General features: G+C 42.3%; 1 protein-coding gene across 1 annotated transcript in view; it reads right to left on the reverse strand.

Moving 5' to 3' along the window:
• APBB1IP (amyloid beta precursor protein binding family B member 1 interacting protein) overlaps positions 1–23,990 on the reverse strand; it is a 117,791-nt gene that overhangs the window by 25,873 nt on the left and 67,928 nt on the right. Inside the window, exons 6-10 of the mRNA XM_003130751.6 lie at positions 22,273–22,432; positions 20,026–20,147; positions 9,102–9,188; positions 5,881–6,024; positions 802–912 (exon numbers count right to left, since the gene is read on the reverse strand). Of these exons, the coding sequence (XP_003130799.4) occupies positions 802–912; positions 5,881–6,024; positions 9,102–9,188; positions 20,026–20,147; positions 22,273–22,432 (624 nt within the window). The remainder of the gene's footprint in view (positions 1–801; positions 913–5,880; positions 6,025–9,101; positions 9,189–20,025; positions 20,148–22,272; positions 22,433–23,990) is intronic.

A 23,990-nucleotide genomic window follows, 5' to 3' on the forward strand; every position in this document is an offset into this window, starting at 1 on the left:
TAGCAGCATAAATAGTTGCACACAGGAGTCAGTTGTTCCCTTTGGCAGATAAAAGTTACCTCTGCCCAGCCTTCCAAATATGGTGCTAATCTGAACCTTATCAGACACATGATTACACACACTGCCTTTCCATAATATACACCTTAATAAAGTTTTAAGGCCCAGTGATGCTATTTTCAGAAGACTTTTTCCCCCTATTTTTGGTATGTTCTTTATTTTTCTAGACAATCTTGTCACCTTTCTAATTTCTAAAAATATCTTACAATGGAGCAGGCATCTGATACAGAAAGAACTGAAAAGTGATTGTTTTGTCCATAAAATTATAAATAGAATTTGTTCAAAATGCAGAGCTTCCATTTTCAGAAAGTAAGGAAGAAATTCAGATAGATTTGACTTGAAAGTTTTAGATTCAGATTAACAGGCTTTGGAGGAAATGATCTGAACTGGTAGAAATGTTTGCCTCTTTCCTATTTTGATTTAAAATAAAAAGCTTATGATATACTTGTAGTAAACTCTATAAAATTTTAACTTTTTTTTTCTTTTTTGGCCACCCTGCAGCGTATGGAGTTCCAGGGTGAGGCATCATATCTTAGCTGCAGTTGTGACCAACATCACAGCTTCGGCAATGCTGGATCCTTTAACCCACTGTACCAGGACAGGGATAGAAACTGCACCCTGGCTCTGCAGAGATGCCTCAGTCCTTTTGCGGCACAGCAATAACTCCAACATTTTTTTTTTCTTCAAAGGAAACATGGACTCAAATTGCTTACAGATCTAAAGAAAGGACTTCTTATAACCTACCTTTAAAACAAAGCAGTAGTCAGTGGGTGCTTTGTATTTCATTTTACACTGAATCCCATAGTAAATATTGACGTTTTCAAACTGTATAAAACATGCCAGATCCCGAGATGTCTGAAAGAGAAGGAAAAAAATAACCTGAACCTCGTTGACAGGTAATATTTTTTCAAGGTTTTGTTTATTTGTTTGTTTTTATTTTATTTTTTTTTTAGGGCTGTACCTAAGGCATATGGAGGTTCCCAGGCTAGGGGTCGAATCGGAGCTGTAGCTGCTGGCCTATGCCACAGCCACAGCAACACAGGATCCGAGCCGCATCTGCGACCTACACCACAGCTCACGGCAATGCTGGATCCTTAACCCTCCAAGTTTGTTTTTGATAGCATGACAAAGGATTACATTTCAGCAGGATAACACAGAATTTCAGGTCATTTATTTAAGCATGTTTAGTTTTCTAAAAGCCAAGCCTACATTTTAAGAAGTGAAAGGGTACATGCAAGGCAAAAGAGTGTGTCCCAGGCCAAAAATGGATTGAAAGATTATACTGCTGTTCCAGCACTTGCACGTGGACTCCCAAAGCCGACTCGTTGACCTTGACCTTGAGACATCATTATTGATGCGGTCCAGACAAGGTGACTGAGCACCTCGTCAGACATTTCATTTTGGATTTTGCCATTCTAAGTCAGTGATGGATTTTATGGTTGGGCATTTAGAAGAAAGTCTCCCTCAGAATGAACAATGAGAGGTAAAATTGATGCTCAGAAAATTAGCACACACTTCATGCACTTCTTCCTGCGGAGAAAAGATTCCTTTCATGCCTTCTCTTTAGGGCTGACAGTGTTGCTATGGAAACAGAACCCTCTCCTCCAAGTGTAATATGCATTGTGAAGATGGCAACCTCTAATCTACATATTTGGTTACACTTCAATTACAAATTTGTTCTAATACTCTTTTTCCCCCTCACATTCTATAATTCTTTACTGAGTAAATGACTTTTTAAACAAGGACGGAATTGCTACATCTCAATGCACAATTATTCCTTTATACCTGGTTGTACTTTTTTCTTATGTTTTTTCTGGATTTTCAAAGTTTTAGTCTTTTTTAATTATAAAAATAAAACATACTCATCATTTTAAAAATAAATTACTTCACATATAATAGAACAAAAATCTTCCATCAACACTCTTTTTCCTAATGTCACTCTCTCTTCCAGAGAAGACATTCTTTCAGATGTTTTTGTTGAGATTTATATACGTATGTATATGCAGACATATCCACATACATAGACATATACTCACTGTATAGCTGCAGAGCATTCCACTGTATAGATGTAATGATTTATTCAACCATTCTACTCTAGATGACTAGAGGTTATTTCAGCATTTTTCTATTACAAAAATACTGTCCATATAAGCAAATATTTCTGTGGGATAGACTGCCAAACATGGAGCTGACCTTTGAAGGGATATTTCCTTTTACATTTGCATAGCTCTTGCTAAACTGTCCCCTGATGTGACTTACATTCCAAATGTCTATGCCTAAGAGTGCTCATTTTTCTTATCCACTCTTGATGAAATTTGCATATGATCAATATTACTTTTATCACTCTCACCAGGGGGAATATTTCACTCATTTATGTTTTCCGGATTACTGGTAAGATAGAGCAATTTTTTAATTATTCACTGGCTACTGATTTTTCTGTTTTTGTGACTTCTTAGCAAGGACTGCCATTTCTCTATGAGTGTGTTTATCTTTTTCTTCATGAGTTGTTGAGGTCCATGTTTTATGGATATTCATACTTGGTTATACATGCTGCAAATATACTGACTTGAGAGCTACTCTTTTACTTTCTGTTTGGGGTCTTTGGCCGTGAGGAATTAAACACAATTTTATATAGTCAAAGCTATTAACTTTCTGTTATAATTTTGAGTTTTTACTCTTGCTTAGGAAGGTTTCCCTACTGCCAGATTATGAAAATACTGACCTATATTTTCTTGCACTGTTACAATTTTTCCAAATATATTTAATCAACCTGAGATTTAATCTGGAACATAGGAATTTCCATTGTGGCTCTGTGGGTTAAGAACCCAGCATAGTCTCCCTGAGGATGTGGGTTTGAACCTGGTTGCGCTCAGTGGCTTAAGGATCTGGTGTTGCCACAAGCTGCGGCAGAAGTCGAGCATACGGCTTGGATCCAGTGTAGTGTGGCTGCGGCATAGGCCAGCAGCTGCTGCTCCAATTTAACCCCTAGCCTGGGAACTTCCATAGGTCATAGGTGTGGCCATAAAAAGAAAAAATTTTTTTCGAACGTGGTATGGAGTAGAAAACTTTTTTCCAAATGGATATACAATTATTTCAACACAATCTGTTGTGTATCACTTTCATTCTCTACTTCTATAAAAACACTCACTTTAATTTCTTTCATAATATTAGACGGCTCTCTATTGACCTGTTTTCTCTTCTTGGATTGTTTTTGCCTAATGTTTTGATATCTGGGAGGAAAAGTTTTACGCTAGTGTTCTTCATAAGTTTTCTGTGTGTCTATTTTGGAACAGTATCTTTCTCTGATGAATTTAGAATCAGTTTTTGAATTTCAAGTAGAAAGAATCCTATTGAAATTTTTTCCTGGAATAGAATATATAGAAAAATAAGGGGGATAATTAATATCTTTTCATCTAGCAACATGGTACATTTCTATTTATTCAGTTCTAATTCATTTCCTTTATTAAATCTTATATTTTATGCCATATAGATCTTGAACATTTCTCACTAAGTTTATTGTTAGTTTTTTTTTTTTTTGTCTTTTTGCCTTTTCTAGGGCCACTTCTGTGGCACATGAAGGTTCCCAGGCTAGGGGTCTAATCGGACCTGTAGCCACCGGCCTACCCCAGAGCCATAGCAATGCGGGATCCGAGCCACATCTGTGACCTATATACCATAGCTCATGGCAACGCCGGATCCTTAACCCACTGAGTGAGGCCAGGGATCGAACCCACAATCTCATGGTTCCTAGTTGGATTCATTAACCACTGCGCCACGACGGGAACTCCTGTTAGGTATTTTTATTTATATTTTTGTTCCTGCAATGTATGAGATCTTTTGCATTATACTTAATTCGGATACTGTTTGTATAAAGAAAATTTCTTTTTTTTTGGCTGTGCTTGTGGCATGTCGGAGTTCCTGGGCCAGGGACTGAACATTCGCCGCAGCAGTGACCCAAGCCACAGGAATTACAGTGCCAGATCCTTTACATAAAGCCACCAGGGAACTCCAAGAACAATTTCTTATTTGGTTATGTTTAGTCCATTGGGACCAAACTATTAAGTTTTTTAGTCAAGTGTCTTATTGTCTGGTAGACAATCATGTCAACTACAAATAAAGAGATTTTTGCCTCTTCTTTTCCAGTAATTACACTTGCTATTCTTTTTCTTGACTTCCTGGCTATTTCTTCCATGACAGTGTTAATGAGAGCAGAAACAGAAAGAATCACTGTCCAACTCCACTATGAATGCTTCTAATTTTTGTCACTGAGTATGCTGTTTGTGATGGCTTATTCATATGTCTTATTTATATGTAAATGCCAAAGACATACATTGTGGGAGTGGGAGGCTGCACCCTTGGCATATGGAAGTTACCAGACCAGGATCAAATCTGAACCGCAGCTGCAACCTTTGCCACAAATGCGGCAACACCTGATTCTTAACCCACTGTGCTGGACTGGGGTTTGGACCTGAGCCACTGCAAGACAATGCTGGATCCTTAACCCACTATGCGGGAACTCAGAAAGACATACATTTCTAAAATAAAACAAATGATTTGTGGGTCAACTGCTATGTCCCCAGTGTGCGGGACCAGCATGTAGACAGCACAGGTGGGAAAGCATCAGCTCTAAGACTTTGAGGAAGTAGGAGTCATATCTGCTCTGGACCAAGAGTTTCCCATAATTCTCTCCTGCATTCTATAGGGATTAAAGGTCTTCTAACTAGTGGGAACAGTCCTGGCTAGTTATCAAGACTTCACTGCAAGGGATTGTGGGTCAGGCCTAATTAGGAACAGCCTGCAATTAAAAAATATGCCATCGGGTGGTGCCCTGGATTCAACAGCGAGAGCAAAATGTTTTGGCTTCCTCTCCAGATACAGAGAGATAGCCTACAGCCTTTTAAAGGTGAGCAAAAGATGGAAATGGCCATCCTCTAAGAAAGGTCTTAGAAAAAAGCTAAGAGTCAGAATGAGAGTTAAAATTACATTTCAAAGAAGACAAATTGACTATGTGCTTGTAGATGTGTGGCAATAACCCTAAATCGCCAGATAGAAGTGAAATGGTATCTCAGATACTCTGCTAAATTAGGGAGGGTAATGCACATAGTACACTTCTGAGAACAATTTAAATATTCAAGTTATAAAGGCTAAAATCTAGATGAAAATCTATCAAGCCTTCTAACACCTCTATGATTCCAGTTAAAAGAAGTTTTATTGTAACGACTACAAGATAGAGTAAAAAAAGTCCTCAAAAATCAGTAGGTAAAGAAACAAATTCATCTCTAAAAAGGGGTTTTGGCCGTAATTTCTGAAACCTGACTTTAAAATGGATAAAATTCTTCATCTTTCAATGGAAAGATTCAGAAGGATTCCTGTAATTCTGTCTTGATAGGACATGTATCTGTATAAACCTTGTAGTGACATGAGTCTCATGGTCCAAAGACAGTATTTTTTTTTTTTTTTTTTTGGTCTTTTTTGTCTTTTTGTTGTTGTTGTTGTTGTTGTTGCTATTTCTTGGGCCGCTCCCGCGGCATATGGAGGTTCCCAGGCTAGGGGTTGAATCGGAGCTGTAGCCACCGGCCTACGCCAGAGCCACAACAACGCGGGATCCGAGCCGCGTCTGTAACCTACACCACAGCTCATGACCCACTGAGCAAGGGCAGGGACCGAACCTGCAACCTCATGGTTCCTAGTCGGATTCGTTAACCACTGCGCCACGACGGGAACTCCCAAAGACAGTATTTTTAAATGACCACACGAGGATCTCTTTAGTTTCATATTCATGAAATGCCTTTTTGCGAAAGGGTGTTTTTTTTTCTTTCTGACCTTTGTTTTTCCTTTGGGGACATAATAGATTCCGGAAGCTCGTAAAAGAAAATAGCGCCTTTTCCAGGATTTCTTCCCGTCTTCTTTCAAATAAAGAGCGCCTTCCAGTTCTGGCACAATGATGGATGTTCCACAGAAACTCTCCTGAAATTGAGATTTGACGATATGAAACATACAAAAGATAAAACACACTTTTTGCTCAAGTTTAAATACACTGTGGCACACGAACCTTCAAGCTAAAAATGGTTTTGTGTACAACTCTGGTTGAATGCGTGTACTGACCTCGCAAACCAGTGGCCAAAGAGAGGAAGACCACCATGGTGGCTGAGTCTCAGCTCCGACTGGGACTTCAAGGCTTCTGGACCACTTAGCTTGGGACCACAGGCACATTCACTAAACCTCAGCTCCCTTACATGCAAAACTAGAATGACGACAGCCCCAACTTCATCAGGAAGGTTGTGGGTAGAATCTTGGTGTCTTGTAAAAGTAAGCATTAACTAAAGTCTATTTCTTTTCTTTATTTCTTTTCTTTTTTTGGTCTTTTTGCCTTTTCTAGGGCTGCTCCGTGGCATATGGAAGTTCCAAGGCTAGGGGTCAAATCGGAGCAGCAGCTGCTGGCCTACGCCAGAGCCACAGCAACACGGGATCTGAGCCACGTCTGCGACCTACACCACAGCTCACGGCAACGCTGAATCCTTAACCCACTGAGCAAGGCCAGGGATCGAACCCGCAACCTCATGGTTCCTAGTCAGATTCGTTAACCACTGCGCCACAATGGGAATTCCAAGTAAAGTCTATTTCTGTTATTATAAGTTAGTAAATAGAAAACTTATTTCTTTCCCTGTAAATAAAAACATGACTTTCACTGCTGGTAAACAGAAAAATGATAATATATAATTAATTTAATACAGAAATTATGTGAACATTAATATTTCACTTTTGGCATACTTTTATTTCAAACTGAGATTAGGGGGTGCTTCCACTGTGGTGCAGAGGTAACGAACCCTATGAGTATCTTTGAGGATATGGGTTCAATCCTTGGCCTCAGTCAGTGGGTTAAGTATGTGACGTTGCTCTGCTATGACGTTGACCTTCGGCTTGGATCTCGCGTTGCTGTGGCTGTGGTGTAGGCCTGCGGCTGCCCCTCTGATTTAACCCCTAGCCTGGGAACCTTCATATGCTGCAGGTGTGGCCTTAAAAAGACCAAAAAAGCAAAAACCAAAAACCCCCAAAAAGACCCAAATTGAGATACGATTGTCGTCTAATATTGTTTTTGTCATATAATATAATAAAATAATAAAATAACAGAAACAGACTTTACTTACTGCTTACTTTTACAACACACCTCTCTAATTGATTTCATTTAGACCTTAAGCTCCATCCATTTCATCAAAAATGGCAAGATTTCCTTTTTGGGGGACAGTTTCTTATCAAAGAATGAAGAGAGCAGTTATTAATATTGTGGTATCAGAAAAGGAGAGTGACAGAGAGCAGTTATTAATATTGTAGAAAAGCACCTATATTTTCTAGGTGCAGGTTGTCAAAAGTCAAAACTTGCATAGCATTACATAATTCTTAATATATTTAAAACACAATGTGATGTAATTACATATTATTCTATCTTGTAGTTCAAATACTCAAATTTATTTTTGATTTTTCTGTTTTTTTTTTTTTTTTTTTTTTTTTAGGGCCACGCCCATAGCATATGGAGGTTCCCAGGACAGGGGTCAAATCAGAGCTATAGCTGTTGGCCTACACCACAGCACAGCAAAGCAGGATCCAAGCTGCGTCTGCAACCTACACCACAGCTCATGGCAATGGATCCTTAACCCACTGAGTGAGGCCAGGGCTTGAACCGGCGTCCTCATGGATGCTCTGAGCCATGACGGGAACTCCTGATTCTTCTTTGTATAACTCTCAACCTCTTTTCATTCAGTCCCATAAAAGGAGAGTATTCTAATTTTACACCCTCTAAGTAGATTTACTTGTAGTGGAGCTGGGACACATCTTTGTTCACATTTTTCCTGGTTCCCCCCAAATTTAGCTGGTATTAGTTGTTTTAGCAATAATCTCTTATATTCGGAATTCCTGTCCTGGCTCAGTGGTTAATGAGATCCCGAGTTGCTATGTGAAAACTCATAAGTTTCAAAAAATCAACTGGCAAATTAACTTATGGAACATGCCAGGGGTGATAATGGCAGACATCTGTACAATGGTTTACATGCTGTGTTTCCCCTTCTTCCCTACATCCTTGTAATCATTCACTACAATGCAGGGGAGTTCCCTGGTGGTCTAGGGGTTAGCACTTGGTGCTTTCACTGCTATGGCCTGGGTTCAATCCCTGGTCTGGGAACTGAGATCCTACATCAAGCTGATGCATGCCTCCGCCAAAAAAAAAAAAAAAAAAATTTCAATATGATACAGGAAACCAAGGTTCTCGGACTTGCCCAGTAACACATGAACTTCAACAGGCAGAGCCACCTCAGATTGGATCTCTCAACTCCAATCTCACACTTTCTACCACACCTGGCTGCTGGAAGGCATCTTAGAATTCACTGCAAAGAAAACTAGGAAATCCTTCGGTTTGACTCCTGTGGAGCACTTAAGAAATGAAATATATGGAGCGATGAGTTTTATGGGGATTCATGTCTTTCAGTCAAGAATTACCAAGCCAATTCCACGAAGAGTAAAATAGACTGTTCAAAGCCATACTTTTAATCAACTGACTCCAAGAACCAAGAAATTAAATGGCTCTAATTTAGTAATAATGTGATTTTACTTCATTCTTCTTTTTTTTTTTTTTTCTTTTTATGGCCGCACCTGCAGCATTTGGAAGTTCCCAGGCTAGGGGTCAAATTGGAGCTACAGCTGCCACGGCCACAGCAATGCCAGATCTAAGCCACATCTGCAACCTACACCGCAGCTTGCGGCAACACCGGATCCTTAACCCACTGAGCGAGGCCAGAGGTTGAACCCGCAGCCTCATGGGTACTAGTCAGGTTCGTTACCACTGAGCCACAAGGGGGAACTCCCAATAATGTGATTTTCTTTCTTTTATTTTCAATGATTTTTATTTTTTCCATCACAGCTGGTTTCCAACAATGTGCCTTTAAAACTCTAAGTTAAAATATCAGCGTGTCTCAGAATTGCCCATCGTTCTGAGAAGCAAATAACTTAAAAACAGAGAGAGGTAACATCCTTCTCTGCAAAATTAAACTTACCTCCAGTAAAGATTCCTTGTTCTTCGCATTCATTTTCTCATTTGTCTCCTTGCTTTCTTTCTTCCCTTTGTTGTCTAAGTAAAAGTTCTAGATAAGACAGTAAAGATCAGATCAGCAAGTGTTCATTACCACGGCAGCCACTGCACAGAACTCACGGTCTTGCTGGACAGAGGACATGTACGTGTATGCAATAAACTGGGGACCATAGCGTATGGTCTCTGTCAACCAAGTGCTTATGAGGGTGCTTATGGGCTGCTGACACTGCATCACTGGCCAGAAGAAACATCTTCCCTTCTTCCCATAGTGCCCAATCCATGAGGAAGCAAACAAAAGAGAGAAAAACACCAGCAGGGAATACAATGTCATTTGACTGTTCAATTCCATCATCCAGTGTTGGAAACTGGGTAACCCCGATGCCCTTGAAAGAGCCTGGAACTGCAGGATGGTGGAGCTCATGTCCCCTGCTTTTGATCACCAGGTAGGATCCTAAGGCCCTGGGGACCAGAGATTCTAAAAAGTTTAAAAACTAAAAAGCAAAAACTAAACCAAAACAAAACAAAACTGTGGTTCACTGGCCACTCTGTTCCTGGGTACATATCCAAAAAAAACCAAAAAACACTAATTTGAAATGATACATGCATCCTGATGTTCACAACAGTGTTATTTATAATTGCCAAGACATGGAAGCAACCTAAATGTCCATCGACAGATGAACGATAAAGATACATATACACAATGGAATACCACTCAGCCATCAAAAAGATTATATTTGCAGCAACATGGATGGACTTGGACAGCATTATGCTAAGTGAAATAAGTCAAAGACAAATACTGTCTGATATCACTTATTTGTGGCATCTAAAAAATACAATAAACAAGTGAATATAACAAAAAGAAGCAGACTCACATATATAGAGAACAAACTAGTGGTTCCCTGTGGTAGGGGAGGGGCAGCCTAGGGGTGTGGGAGTGGGAGGTACAAACCACTGGGTGTAAGATCAGTTCAAGGGTGTATCAGACAACATGGGGAAAATAGCCAATATTTTGTAATAACTGCAAATGGGAAGTAAAAATTACATAAAAATTAAAAAAATTTTAATTTATAAAAAGCAAAAAGCTGCATGGATCAATCATAACGGAATTTGCAACTTGACAACCTAAGGACAGAGAGAAGCAGAAAGGGCATTCCTGGAATGACAGCCAGCTTAACAAAGACAAGGAAGATCATGGATGAAAAGCACTTGCAGATGGGAGCCTGGTCTCCAAGAGGGGTTTGTATGAATCCATGCATCATACCTTTTAAATACCTAGTATCAGTGACGAAGCTGAAACTAAATGCTTAATGCATGTTTCCAGAAAATCATGAGTGTCTAAGGACTAATTTTTACAGAACCAGTACAGGGAAGTATCCATACACAAAATGATTCTGAGCGACCGCTGCCATAGTTAAAGTAAGGAAAATAATGCCTGAAAAAAATGTATTAAAACTAGAACATACACCCAGGGAGTGTAGTGACTAAATTTAGGACGCTCCTGAGTCTAGATAGGCATGTTTATTTACACCATGGGAGTGTTTCTCAGGTGTGACCATCTCGACGCTCCGTAAAATGCATGTCCCTGGGCTCCCAACCTACTGAGCTGGAATCTCAGGGCGGGGCCTGGAAATCTGCATTCCAACATGCTTCCTGGATGACTTTTACTTACACTGAACTTTGAGAACAGAGTGTACTAGACAGAGAGGAAGCAAACTACAGACAAACAAAATTTGCATAATTAGATCTCCTAGAAACAATGCATAAAGTGGGGAAATGAATCCACTATAATTCCTTCCATAATTCTTAATCGATTATGTTTTTTTTTAAATGGCCACACCCAGAGCATATAGAAATTCCTGGACCAGGGATTGAATCCGAGCTGCAGATGCAACCTATGCTGCCACTGCAGTTGGATCTTAACCCACTGTGCCACAGTGGAAACTCCTTACTGGATTATCTTTTTTTTTTTTTTTTTGTCTTTTTTTTGCCGTTTCTTGGGCTGCTCCCATGGCATATGGAGATTCCCAGGCTAGGGGTCCAATCAGAGCTGTAGCCGCTGGCCTACTCCAGAGCCACAGCAATGTGGGATCCAAGCTGTGCCTGCGACCTACACCACAGCTCATGGCAACGCTGGATCCTTAACCCACTGAGCAAGGCCAGGGATCGAACCGCAACCTCATGGTTCCTAGTCGGATTCGTTAACCACTGAACCACAACGGGAACTCCTGGATTATCCTTTAATTTTTTTTTTTTAAGTTTTCTTGAAGTATAGTTGATTTATGAGGTTGTGATAATTAGGATTACCTTTTAATGTATATATACATATTTTTTTGTCTTTTTGCCATTTCTTGGGCTGCTCCCGCGGCATACGGAGGTTCCCAGGCTAGGGGTCGAATCGGAGCTGTAGCCGCCGGCCTACGCCAGAGCCACAGCAACGCGGGATCCGAGCCGCGTCTGCAACCTACACCACAGCTCACAGCAACACCGGATCGTTAACCCACTGAGCAAGGGCAGGGATCGAACCCGCAACCTCATGGTTCCTAGTCGGATTCGTTAACCACTGCGCCACGACGGGAACTCCCTTTTAATGTATTTTTAAAGACAAACTTTTACATGTTATTTGAATGGACAGTATATTGTGAGTTAGAGTGATTGTTATAGGGTTTGGAAATGATTCTAATTTTAATTGTTTGGCTTATGGACTGTGACTAACTGTAACATGTAACATATACCATCTGCCAGAACTATACGCCAAGGCCTCACTGGTATGCATTTCACTTCATCCTTACAAGATCCCCACAGTGTTGGTATGATTGCTATTTCACAAGTACGGAAACAAGGATTATGTGATTTGTCCAGGGTCAATCAGTGCCAGAGCCTTGAGTTTTCTCAGCATTAAAATGCTCTAAATACTATAGGAAAGACCCCAGTATGACACTGTGGATGGCCTTGACACAATGAACTGCACACTTAAAAATTAATTAAAATGGTAAATTCTATGTATGTGTATTGTACCAAAATGAAGAAGAATTAGACGACCTAGTCCTAAGAGTGAGAGCAGAGTGTGTTACTAGCAAGCACACTTGCTTGAGGGCCCTTGGAAAACGTGATCCTGTATGAGTTGAAAGAATGGACAGAGAACATGAGACATGAGGAGGACTCCATGGCATGTGCCTTTCTTTCATCAGTCTGGGTGAAGGAGGGCACGTGTCACCCTCTGCAGGACAGACGAGGGAAGAGCCTTTCTAAACTATGAAGGGTCTCGTTTAAGGAGGGTACCCTGAAAGCTTAGGATGCAGTGTGTCTTCTCTGAGACCCTTCTCCGTTTTTTAAGCTTCTGAATGCCCTTTTCCCCCCCTTCCAAGTGATAGTGCTACACTGTGTTTTTGTTTTAGTGAAAGTACAAAACCCACAAAGAAAAATCCAAGCTGGAGGTCACACAGGGCAATCCTTAGAAAGTATTGATTGTTCTTGGGTGAGAATCCGGGCAAGTTCTGTAGCAAGCAGCACAATTCAAAAGTTTATGGCAATCTGAGCTGAAAAAATAAGGAACTTTAAATTGGGAAATGAGACTTTCAGTTACAGCTTGCTGCTTTTTCTCACAGCTTCTGAAAATGCAAGATTTGGGGGCAGCTGGATAGGAAAGAAACAGCAAATCTGTTACATTTTTAATATCACTTTTTTGGAATAAAGAATAAATCAAGCAAACATTTATCAGCCCATGAATAAATATTTGCGGGTACCCTTTACATGTAAAATAACCCTGTTTTTTCGTTTTTGTTTTTTTTTTTTAAGTCTTTTAGGGCCTCATCTGTGGCCTATGGAGGTTCCCAGGCTAGGGGTCAAATCAGAGCTACAGCTGCCGGCCTACACCACAGTCACAGCAACGCCAGATCTGAGCCATGTCTGCGACCTACACCACAGCTCATGGCAATACCAGATCCTTTCCCCACTGAGCGAGGCCAGGGATCAAACCTGTGTCTTCATGGATACTAGTAGGGTTCATTACCACTGTGCAACAATGGGAACTCCTGAAATAACCCTGTTCCTAAGTCTCTTTCTATCACATTGAAAAGATAAATATGAGTAGATGGTTATATGTCTATAGATGGGAGCGCTATATAAGACACCGCACACATCCAAAGTGAGCCCAGTTCTACAGGTTTTCAGAGAGGGAGAAATTACTGTGGGCTGAGATGATCAAGGAAGACTTTACAGAGGAGGTCAAAGTTTGAACTTGTGTTGGATGACGTTCATATGCAGACAGGGGAAAAAAAAATAAAGAGTGCATTCTGGGCAGGAGGAAAAGCATATACAAAGGTCCGGAGGTAGTTAAACACTGGGTATCTTTGAAGCAACCTAAATGTCCATTGACAGATTAATGGATAGAGAAGACGTGGTGTGGGTATCTACACACACACACACACACACACACACACACACACACACAATGGAATAATACTCAGTCATAAAAAAGAATGAAATAATGCCATCTGCAGCAACATGGATGGACCTAGAGATTATCACACCAAGTAAAGTAAGTCAGACAGAGAAACACAAATACATACAAATGGACTCATTTACAAAACAGAAATAAACTCAGAGACATGGAAAACAAACTCATGTTTATTAAAGAAGAAAAGAAGGAATGATAAATTAGGAGTTGAAGATTAATATATACACACTACTGTATATAAAGTACATAAACAACAAGGACCTATTGTATATAGCACAGGGACCTATACTCGGTGTCTCAAAATAACATATGGAAAAACATCTAAAAAAGAATATATGTACATGTATAACTGAGTCTCTCTGCTGTACATCTGAAACTAACACAACATTGTAAATTAACTATATTTCAATTTAAAAAAATACTAGGTATCTCTGGACCACCCATGAACTATGAGCCTGGCTGGAGCTGGAGCACACGTGAAGACCAGACTATCGCCCCCAATTTCTCCTCCTCCCTGTGTCAGAATATACCAATGCACATTGTTTGGTGACTGTGCAGGGCCTCCCCCTAGAGAGACCAGAGCCTGTTTCCTTGCCCTCTTATGTTGGGTCTGGCTATGCGGCTTGCTTGACCAATTGAATGTTGGGGGAGGGACAGTGCCTCCATCTGAGCAGAGGACATGAAAGGCAGCATTGTGGGTTTCCACTCATTCTCTGGCATGCTTGTCTTTCCCCAGGAGGAGTGTGTGTCCCAAGTAGCTGTTGGCTGAAGACGGTAAGAGACATGTGGGACTACCTGAATCTGACACTCATTCTGGACCCATGAGCAGATGACCTGCAGGCCCAGGACAGAGGAAATACCTGTTGCTATAAGACCCTGGGATCCTGAGGTTGTGTTCATGCCACCAACCCTAAGACACACAACCACAATGGCTGCTAAGAGCATCTGGGGCACCGAAGTCAAAAGCAGACTTCTTTTAAAACTCCTGGAACTACTGTCCAGGAGTTTCCTGGCAGCTTGGTGGGTTAAGGATCGGGCATTGTCACTGCTGTGGTGTGGGTTCAATCCCTGGCCTGGGAACTTCTGCCTAACTGTGGGTGTGGCCAAAAAAGTAAAAGTTAAAAAAATAAAACTGGAGTCCATCCTGGAGCCCATAAATGTGATGTCTGTATGACTTTCCTCCCAGTTGGACCTGGTCCCAGAAGGTCAAAGATGGATCTTGGTGGGAGAGGTTGGAAAGAAGGGGAGATGCTGTGAAGACATTTCCTCCCACGGTGGCTGGCAGCCACCTCTCCCTGGGGCAAGACTGATGTTGTGGTTCTCTCTCTGCCCTCATTGTTGAAACCCAATCAACCACGACCACCACCACCACATTTCAGTTAAAGGGACAGAACAAAGGAATGAGAACTGCCTAAAATATCAACAGGGATGATTGTTGGAGTGTGGAGATATGGATGATTTAAATTTCCTTTTATTTTTCAACTCTTTTCCTAATAAATTGATATTTTGAAGTCAGAAACAATTTTTTTTTTTTTTTTGGTCTTTTTGGGGCTGCACCCACAGCTATGGAAGTTCCCAGGCTAGGCGTCCAATCAGAGCTATAGCTGCTGGCCTACATCACAGCCACAGCAACACCAAATCCAAGCCGTGTCTTCGACCTACACCAGAGCTCATGGCAATGCTGGATCCTTAACCCACTGAGCAGGGTCAGGGATTGAACCTACATCCTCATGGGTACTAGCTGGGTTCACTACTGCTGAGCCACAATGGGAACTCCGGGAACATAAAAATAACATGGTCGCAGCGACCTCACGTTAATTTATTTCCCCAATCCCTCCTCTGAAAAGGGGATTCTTCAGGCTGCCAGCAGGAAGAGTGGCCAGTGTTAATACCAGAGTGTGCCTTCCTCTGCAGACACAGACCTCGGGCCTCACACCTCTCCTCTGGTTTTGGGTGATGTCACTGGTGTCAGCACAGCTGGGAAAACAATACCCTTCATGTTACGGCTGAGTTTCATTTGAACATCTGCCGCTTCTTTTGGACGAGCAGACCACCCTGTGACGACAGTCAAACAGGAAGAGGAACTTTCCTAATGCCAACCAGACTGAGAAACTAAGAGGAACTCAGCTGCTTCTTTAGTAGAGTTGCTCTAACAAGGTCAGTAAGGCTCTACTACTGCCCTAACCCAGTGTCCCAGAGAGGCAGCACCACCTGGGCCAGAGGAGCCTCTGTCCTGACCCCCTGCTCTGCCCCCACCTCTACTCCCCTACACTGTGAACCTAAAACTGCTCTTAAAAAAAGTCTGTTTTTCTTCTTATTATTATTTTTTAATTTTTTTGCTTTCTAGGGCGACCTACCTATGGAGGTTCCCAGGCTACAGGTCACATCAGAACTGCAGCTGCCAGCCTGCACCAGAGCCACAGGCACACAGGATCTGAGCCACATCTGCAACCTATACCACAGCTCACAGCAACGCCGGATCCTTAACCCAATGAGCAAGGCCAGAGATCAAACCCGCAACCTCATGGTTCCTAGTTGGGTTTGTTTCTGCTGCACCACAATGGGAACTCCAAAAAAGTCTGTTTTTTAAAAAAGCTTATTCACATGCTTTGTACACGAATGCTGGTGGGAATCAAATGGCTGTGGAATTATATTTTGATTCCACTGGCCAGCTTATTAAAATGCCAAAACTGATAATACATCAGGCATTGCATTCTCGGCATCTATTTCAACGTGTGATGTGATGAAAAATTCTGAAATGTTTTGGACGCCAACAAACAAACGTGTGAAGTGGTACATAAATTTCAAACTCCTTCTAAGGGGGTTTGCAAGCATAGAAGTCTGATGTTCACTCACAGAGGTGGCCATCCTTTGAGGCTGGCCACAAGGGGCTGAGTGGGAGGAGATGCATGAGCAAAATAAGAGGTCACTGAGAGAGAGGGGAAGGACACAGCCCGTAAAGGGACAGAGGGACACAAGGACCTAGAGGCCCAGGAGAGGGCCAGGGCAAAGATGCTCGAAACTGTGGGTCCCACATGTTCCATTCTCATTGCTGCCCCCAAAGGGCCTTGTCGTGCTTCCATGAGATGCTTCTGTGTCCTTTCAATAATCATGCTGAGAATGTTCTAGTCAGAGCAGTTTCCATTCCCATGACTAAGTGATCCTCAGTGACAGTACGGCAGTGTCTGCACACCCAGATGTCAGCAGTAGCTCTGGAGAACCACTGGTGGTCTTGGGCCGGCATCAAGGTTCACTAGTGAGGCTCCTGTGTGGTTCCTGCATCTTGGGAGTGATGCTAAAGAGTGAGGGGCCTAAAGAGCTGATAAGTAGCTATTTGATGGACTAGGGCATTACAGCCACCAGCAGGGGAATTCATGGCTCTGCTTCTCAATTTGAAATCGGGGTGACCTGGAGTTCCTGTCATGGCTCAGTGGTTAATCAACCCAGCTAGTGTCCATGAGGACTTGGGTTCAATCCATGACCTTGCTCAGTGGGTTAAGGATCCGGTGTTGCCATGAATTGTGGTGTAGGTCGCAGATGTGGCTTGGATCCCACGTTGCTGTGGCTGTGGTGTATGTGGGCAGATAAAACTCTGACATGACCCTTAGCCTGGGAACCTCCACATGCCACGGGTGTGGCCCTAAAAAGACAAAAGGCGAAAAATAAAATAAAAGAATAGAATGGGGGTGGTCTAGAGTTCCTTGGTGGCTCAGAGGGTTAAGGATGGATCTGGCGTTGTCACTGCTGTGGTGCAAGTTGGATCCCTGGCCCAGGAGCTTCTGTATGTCACAGCCACAGCCAAAACCAAACCAAAACAAATAAAACAACAAAAGGAGGTATTACCTCCTAAAGTACTAGACCAGTCATCCTAGGGGAATTCCTTCCTAATTAAGCATCTTTTGGTCCACAAATTTGCAGAACCTGGTTCCTCTCCATAATCGTACTATAGATAGTTACTATAGATAACTTCTTCTTCTTCTTCTTTTTTTTTTTTTTTTCTTTTTTGGGCTGCACCTGCAGCATAGGGAAGTTCGTGGGCTAGGGGTTGAATCAGAACTATAGCTGCCGGCCTTCACCACAGCCACAGCAATGTAGGATCTGAGCCGCACCTGGAACTTATACCACAGCTCACTGCAATGCTGGATTCTTAACCCACTGAGCGAGGCCAGGGATCAAACCTGCATCCACACAGACACTCTGTCAGGTTCTTAACCTTCTGAGCCACAATGGGAACTTCTAGATAACTTCTGCCAAATTAATTAAACAAGGAGACCACTGGACTGAGGGGGCCCTAACATCGGGGCAGTTGACATAAGCAAACCAAAATGTGAGCCTGGAGGGTTACAAAATTGAAACCTAAGGTCGCCCAATCACAAGTAGTCAATCGCGACTAGGCTTTAAGCTCTAGTCAATCAAATAATTTCCTTTCTTGGCTTCTGTACCTTCTCTCTACAAGTCCTTCCCCTGGTTCTTGGCCGAGGAGTGCTGCTAACGACTTCTGGAAGGCAGCTATGCTAACCACTATACCACCAACGCTCGACTCCTAAAGAAACAACGCATTGGTTCAAAATGTCCCCTGGCACTTATTTTTCAGGTCTTAGGGATTCAGATGCACTCAGTATTTAGGAGTGCTTAGTTTTTATGCTTCTTTAAGTCTTTTGGGCCATTTGTCAGCATTTTTTCAAGGTTTATCATTTTATCTCTATATTGTTCTTAGCCAATTAGGCTTGCTTGGCATCTGTTCCTAAAGTTTTGGGGCTTGTGGTGAAGGACTGGGGAGTGAAGAGAGCGTAAACCAATGGCCTAAGGCCACGGCGGCCAGCCAGGAAGACCAGGACCTGTTCCAGCATCCATGCGTCCTAAGTGGGGTCAGGCCTCCGCCAGCTCTGACTCACACTGGGATGGTGGAAACAAACACAACACATCACAGGCTGAATACAGTGAACACCACCCTCGGCTGCGATTAGTGGCTTCAGAATTTTCCATCAAACCATAACCTTCCGCGAATGGCATTTCACTCACCATTTGCATTTCGATAAATCATTTTTCTGCAAGAATGAACCTTAGACTTCAGCTTTTCCACCCACAAGGAGTGGGGCAGACTCCATGCAACAAGCTCAATCATGACCACAAAGCTGAATCCAATGGTGGCAAGAAAATGCAGCGTTATAGAAAAGAAATTTAGAATAGAATACAACTATACAGGCAAAGTAAGCACAGGTGATTGAGCCCGGATTTTAAAATTTTTCATTATTTATTTATTATTATTATTTTTGCTTTTTTTTGGGGGGGGGGCTGCACCCATGGCATATGGAAGTTTCCCAGGCTGGGGGTCAAATCGGAGCTACAGCTGTCAGTCTAAACCACAGCCACAGAGACACGAGATCCGAGCTGTGTCTGTGACCTACACCACAGCTCACGGCAACACCGGATCCTTAGTCTGCTGAGTGAGGCCAGGGTTCGAACCTGTGTCCTCATGGATCCTAGTCAGGTTCGTTAATTGCTGAGCCATGAAGGGAACTCCTGAGCCTGGAGTTTTTTAAAATAACAAAATGTCAGAAACTGAGCAAGCAGCCAGAAAATATATTTTAAATAAATCTCATGCAGTCATGACTGCATGAACTCATGACTGGAAACATTCATTTTTGACCTGGTTTTTTTTCATTTTTTTAATTTTAACCAATATACTATTTCAAATCAATTTCTTTCCACCAGTTTATCTGAACGTGTTGTCACTCCCTGTCTTCCCGCCCCCATGGTCCAGCTGTACAACTACCCAGGACCTAAAGGAACTCCCCTCTTTCCTCTTGGACTCGGCACACACCCCCTCCTGGAAGGCTCGATTCCAATCCACTCTTCACCTAGTTAACTCTAACCAATTTCCTAGGTGAGTGCTAGGAGGTAACATTCTCCGACTAAACTTCGCTGCCCACCGTGCACAATTACCATTGGCTGGGGACAACCACGGGGCAAGTCTGGGACACCCTTGTATGCAGGGCTTGAGGAAGCTTTTTCAAATATGGAGAACAAGGCTTTTTCCTTTGTAGACTGTGTGTAGAGCCGTACATCTTCTGGGCACTCTCTTTACATATCCCAACATCAATAAGCACCAAATATGAACAACAAAGGAAAGGGTAGGTTTAAAATAAGAGTGTTAATGGCTCAGAGTGCATCAGCAGACATTGCAGCCAAACAGATATAAGGACAAGAGAGGAGGATCAGTCAACGGAGAGGTGGATTCTGGAAGCTGACTCAAAAGAGGTGAAATGATTCTCTCTCAAAGGGGTTCCTAGTTTGCCTCTGGCCTAAGAACTGAGTTTGTGTTTCTGTGAAAGGAATGTATTTGTGATATTTCGTGAGATGTGGTGAGGACACAGGTGACATTAAAAAAATGGATATTTTACATGTTTTAACAATATATGAGTTCTCTTACCTGGGGGTTTTTAAATACAGCATATTTTTCCTCTTTTTCCAAAAACAGCACTTTATTTTCTGTGTCTCTTGTCCAGTTTGATAAGACTTCAACAACATTTTCATGGTCTTCAAAAAACCTTTCTGATGAAACAAGAAAAAGCATTCTTTCAGACCCAAGACATCAGAGTTTCTAACAGAGAAATAAGCTGGTACTTAGCTAACACAAGGCTTCATACTTCTCCTGGGTTCTCAGAAATTCCTCAGTCTTACATGATGTTACATTGTAATGTTTCTCTTATGTTTATTCTTTGGTCTCAGGTCTTCAACTTATTTTCCATAGAAAACATGGCAGTTGAACCTACAATATACTGAAAATGGTCAGCCACTGCTCTTTTTTCCATATTAGAACTTTTTTTCTTTTTAAGGGCTGCACCTGCAGCATATGGAAGTGCCCAGGGTAGGGGGCGTATCAGAGCCACAACTGCCAGGCCTACCCCACAGCCATGGCCATGCCAGATCCTTAACCCACTGAGTGAGGCCAGGGATAGAGCCTGTGTCCTCATGGATACTAGTCAGGTTTGTTACTGCTGAGCCAGGAAGGGAACTCCATATTAGAACCTTTGACTATTTGAAATAGTCCCAGGTGGAGGTAACATTCTATCTGGAAGGCAGAGAGGCAATAATTAGTCAGATAACTATGAACGAAATTGCCAGATAAGTGATGAGTACTATAAATACCGATCCCTAAAACTCTAAAAAGAATGCACAACTGTTGGAATCAACGCTAAACCTTCCTTTAGAGGGCTTTCATTTCCGTTTGAGTCAGGGAGTTGAAAACGTCAAGAAGTGTTTCAGTGTAGACCATTTCCCCCACAGCTTTAAAAACTGGCAATTCTGTATCCAACAAGCTCCCCCGGTGGGGGGTGGGGGGTGGGGACAGATTTTTCTGTGAGTGGTATTAAGAACGAGCAGCAAGGAGTTCCACTGTGGCGCCATGGAAATGAATCCGACCAGTATCCATGAGGATGTGGGTTCGATCCCTGGCCTTGCTCAGTGGGTTAAGGATCTGGCATTGCCGTGAGCTGTGGTGTAGGTTGCAGATGTGGCTCGGATCCTGGGTTGCTGTGGCTGTGGCACAGCACACAGCATCTGTAGCACTGATTGGACTCCTGGCCTGGGAACTTCTCTATGCTGAGGGTGCAGCTCTAAAAAAAAAAAAGAATGAGCATTAAAACAGTATTTTTATAATTCATTTCTTTTCAGATATTCCTTTATTTCAAGGATTTTTGGGGGGTAACTTTTTCAAATTTTTTAATTAATTAATTTTGGCTGCATCCATGGCACATGGAAGTTCCTGGGCCAGGGACTGAATCCACGCTGCACCTGCAACCTACACCACAGCTGCAGCAATACCAGATCCTTAATCCACTGTGCCACAGTGGGAACTCCAATTTTTTATTTTGTTTATTGAAGTATTGCTGATTTACAATGTTTCAGGTGTATAGCAAAATGACTCAGTCATACATATATATGTACTTTTTCAGATTCTTCTCCATTATAGGTTATTATAAGATATGGAATACAGTTTCCTGTGCTATCTAGTAGGTCCTTGCTGTTCATCTATGTTATATATGGTAGTGTATATTTCTTAATTCCAAATTCCAAATTTAGTCTCCCCCCCTTTTCCCCTTTGGTAACTATAAGTTTGTTTTCTGTGTCTGTGAGTCTATTTCTGTTTAACTTTTTCTTTTAACTCCATCAATTTCTATCAACTGTCTTTTGTTTTATGGGGGCTGAGGCTTTTCCACTAGAAGGGATCAGAAATTGAGTGAGTGGGGAGAGGAAATGGACAGTGATATGACACCCATGGCAGACTGACCCTATAGTTTAAAAAAGCAAACTCTAAAGAGGCATTGGCTGACAGATACGCAGGCCCCCACCCATCTGCTCAGCTTGCTAAGCATGCAGTCAGAAGCATCATCCTGCCACTTTCTTTCCCTTTGCATCCACCAGGGCAGTTGCAGCAGTAACACTTACATTCCCCAAGGTCTGGCTGGCCACCTGTTCCAATCTGAGTCTCTTCACCACAAATGAAGAGACAAGCACTGAACCTGACATAAGGAAAGTGATTGTGTGGGCAATCTGGATAGCCTTGAACCAAACTCTTCTCAGGAACAGACCAAAACCCAGAGTAAAGTCACAGGTTTGTGCGGGGGTGGGGTGGGAGTGTGTGGGGGTGCAGCCTATCGCTGGGAATGGGACTTACCGATCTGTAGTTCTGGGTATATTTCATAAAGGCACCAATCCACGTTGCAGTCGCAGTGGGTTTTCTCAAAAAGGTTGTCTAGGACATCTCGGGCTAATTGCCGCTCATCCACCATCAGCGACTTTGTGCTGTTATCATTCATGTGTACCTTGACAACGAGCTGAGGGCAAAGTCATAGGGAAGCCAGTAAATGCCAGCAACTGGAAAGGCTATCCATGAAGGTTAAGCTTTCAAAAATGACACTGCCTTTGTGAATTTAAGTAAGAAGGTGTCCCGCAAACGCATCCAGTATGAATTCACTCATATGACAAGCACTTGTGTAAGGTGCTACGAATATGGATGTAGAGAAACCAATTTGCAAAAATGGAAATAAACACAGAGTAAGCAAAGCCCTTGTCTAGACTTCAAAGACTCTGTATTCTGGTGAGGGAGACAGAAAACCAAGAGAACCAAAGAAGTGCTGACTGCCTGCCTTCCTGACATCTTTCTAGCACTTGTTCGTCCCGCAGCCCAGAAGCAGCGTGTATCTTTATAATAAATACTTCGCTCTTGCTTAACTGCAGTTGAGTCCCATTTCATGTAACCCAGGAGTTCTGAGACACAGATAAAAGCAAACTAGTTAATCTACAATTCTTTGAAGGTGTGGGGGGGTACAGGGTGACACAGTGTCACCGAGGGGTCTTACTGAGAAGGCAGGTGGAGTCACAGAAGAACACACTGGATTATAGGTGGATTAAACCAAATCAACGGAGACTGAGAAAAAGCTATTGTGATGGCATGCAGGCAAACTAGTGATATAATTTATTTTTCATTCCATTAAAAAATTCTACTGCATTGAGTCCGCAGTCAAATTGGTAGCTATCTCATTTCAAATCTGGAGGGTTAAGTGGGAGCAGAACTTACTCATCTTCAATAAAGACAAAAGATTTCATTGATATTTCCCAGACAACTTGCCAAGGTTATTAAAATTTCCGATCCCTAAGATTCTAATGCAAAATAACAGAATTGGAGTTCCCATTGTGGCTCAGTGGGTTAAGAACTCAACATTGTGTCCTTGAGGATGCAGGTTTGATCCCTGGCCTTGCTCAGTGGGTTAAGGATCTGGTGTTGCCACAAGCTATAGTGTAGTTTGAGGATGTAGCCTGGATCCAGCATTACTGTGGCTGGAGCTGCAGATCTGATTTGACACCTAGCCTGGGAACTTCCATATGCTGCAGGTATGATGGTAAAAAAGAAAAAACAATCAAACAAACGAAACAATTAGTTCATGAAGTAAAGAGGATTTGGATTTTCTTTGACATTTGAGTATTTTTAGCATATTTTTAATCACAGTAGTTGTTATTTATGAGTGCTACAGGTTATAATGCTGCTATACATCCTGTCCTCAAAAGGAACAGTGGAAATGCACCCACTTGACACAGGTTTAGGGGAAGATTTCCTATAACCTATGTTCGTATTTTAGTCTTCAGCAAGATCACTACTCCTATCACCTCATTAAGAGGGAATTAGCTCGGAGTTCCTTTTGTGGCTGAGCAGTAATGAACCCCAGTAGTATCCATGAGGACACGGGTTTGATCCCTGGTCCCACTCAGTGGATTGAGGATCTGGTGTTGCCGTGAGCTGTGGTGTAGGTAGCAAACGCGGCTCAGATCCCATGTTGCTATGACTGTGGTGTAGGCTGGCAGCTGTAGCTCCAATTCGACTCCTAGCCTGGGAAT

The sequence above is a fragment of the Sus scrofa genome, chromosome 10 (assembly GCF_000003025.6).
Source record: "Sus scrofa isolate TJ Tabasco breed Duroc chromosome 10, Sscrofa11.1, whole genome shotgun sequence".
In the NCBI taxonomy this organism is placed as follows: Eukaryota; Metazoa; Chordata; class Mammalia; order Artiodactyla; family Suidae; genus Sus; species Sus scrofa.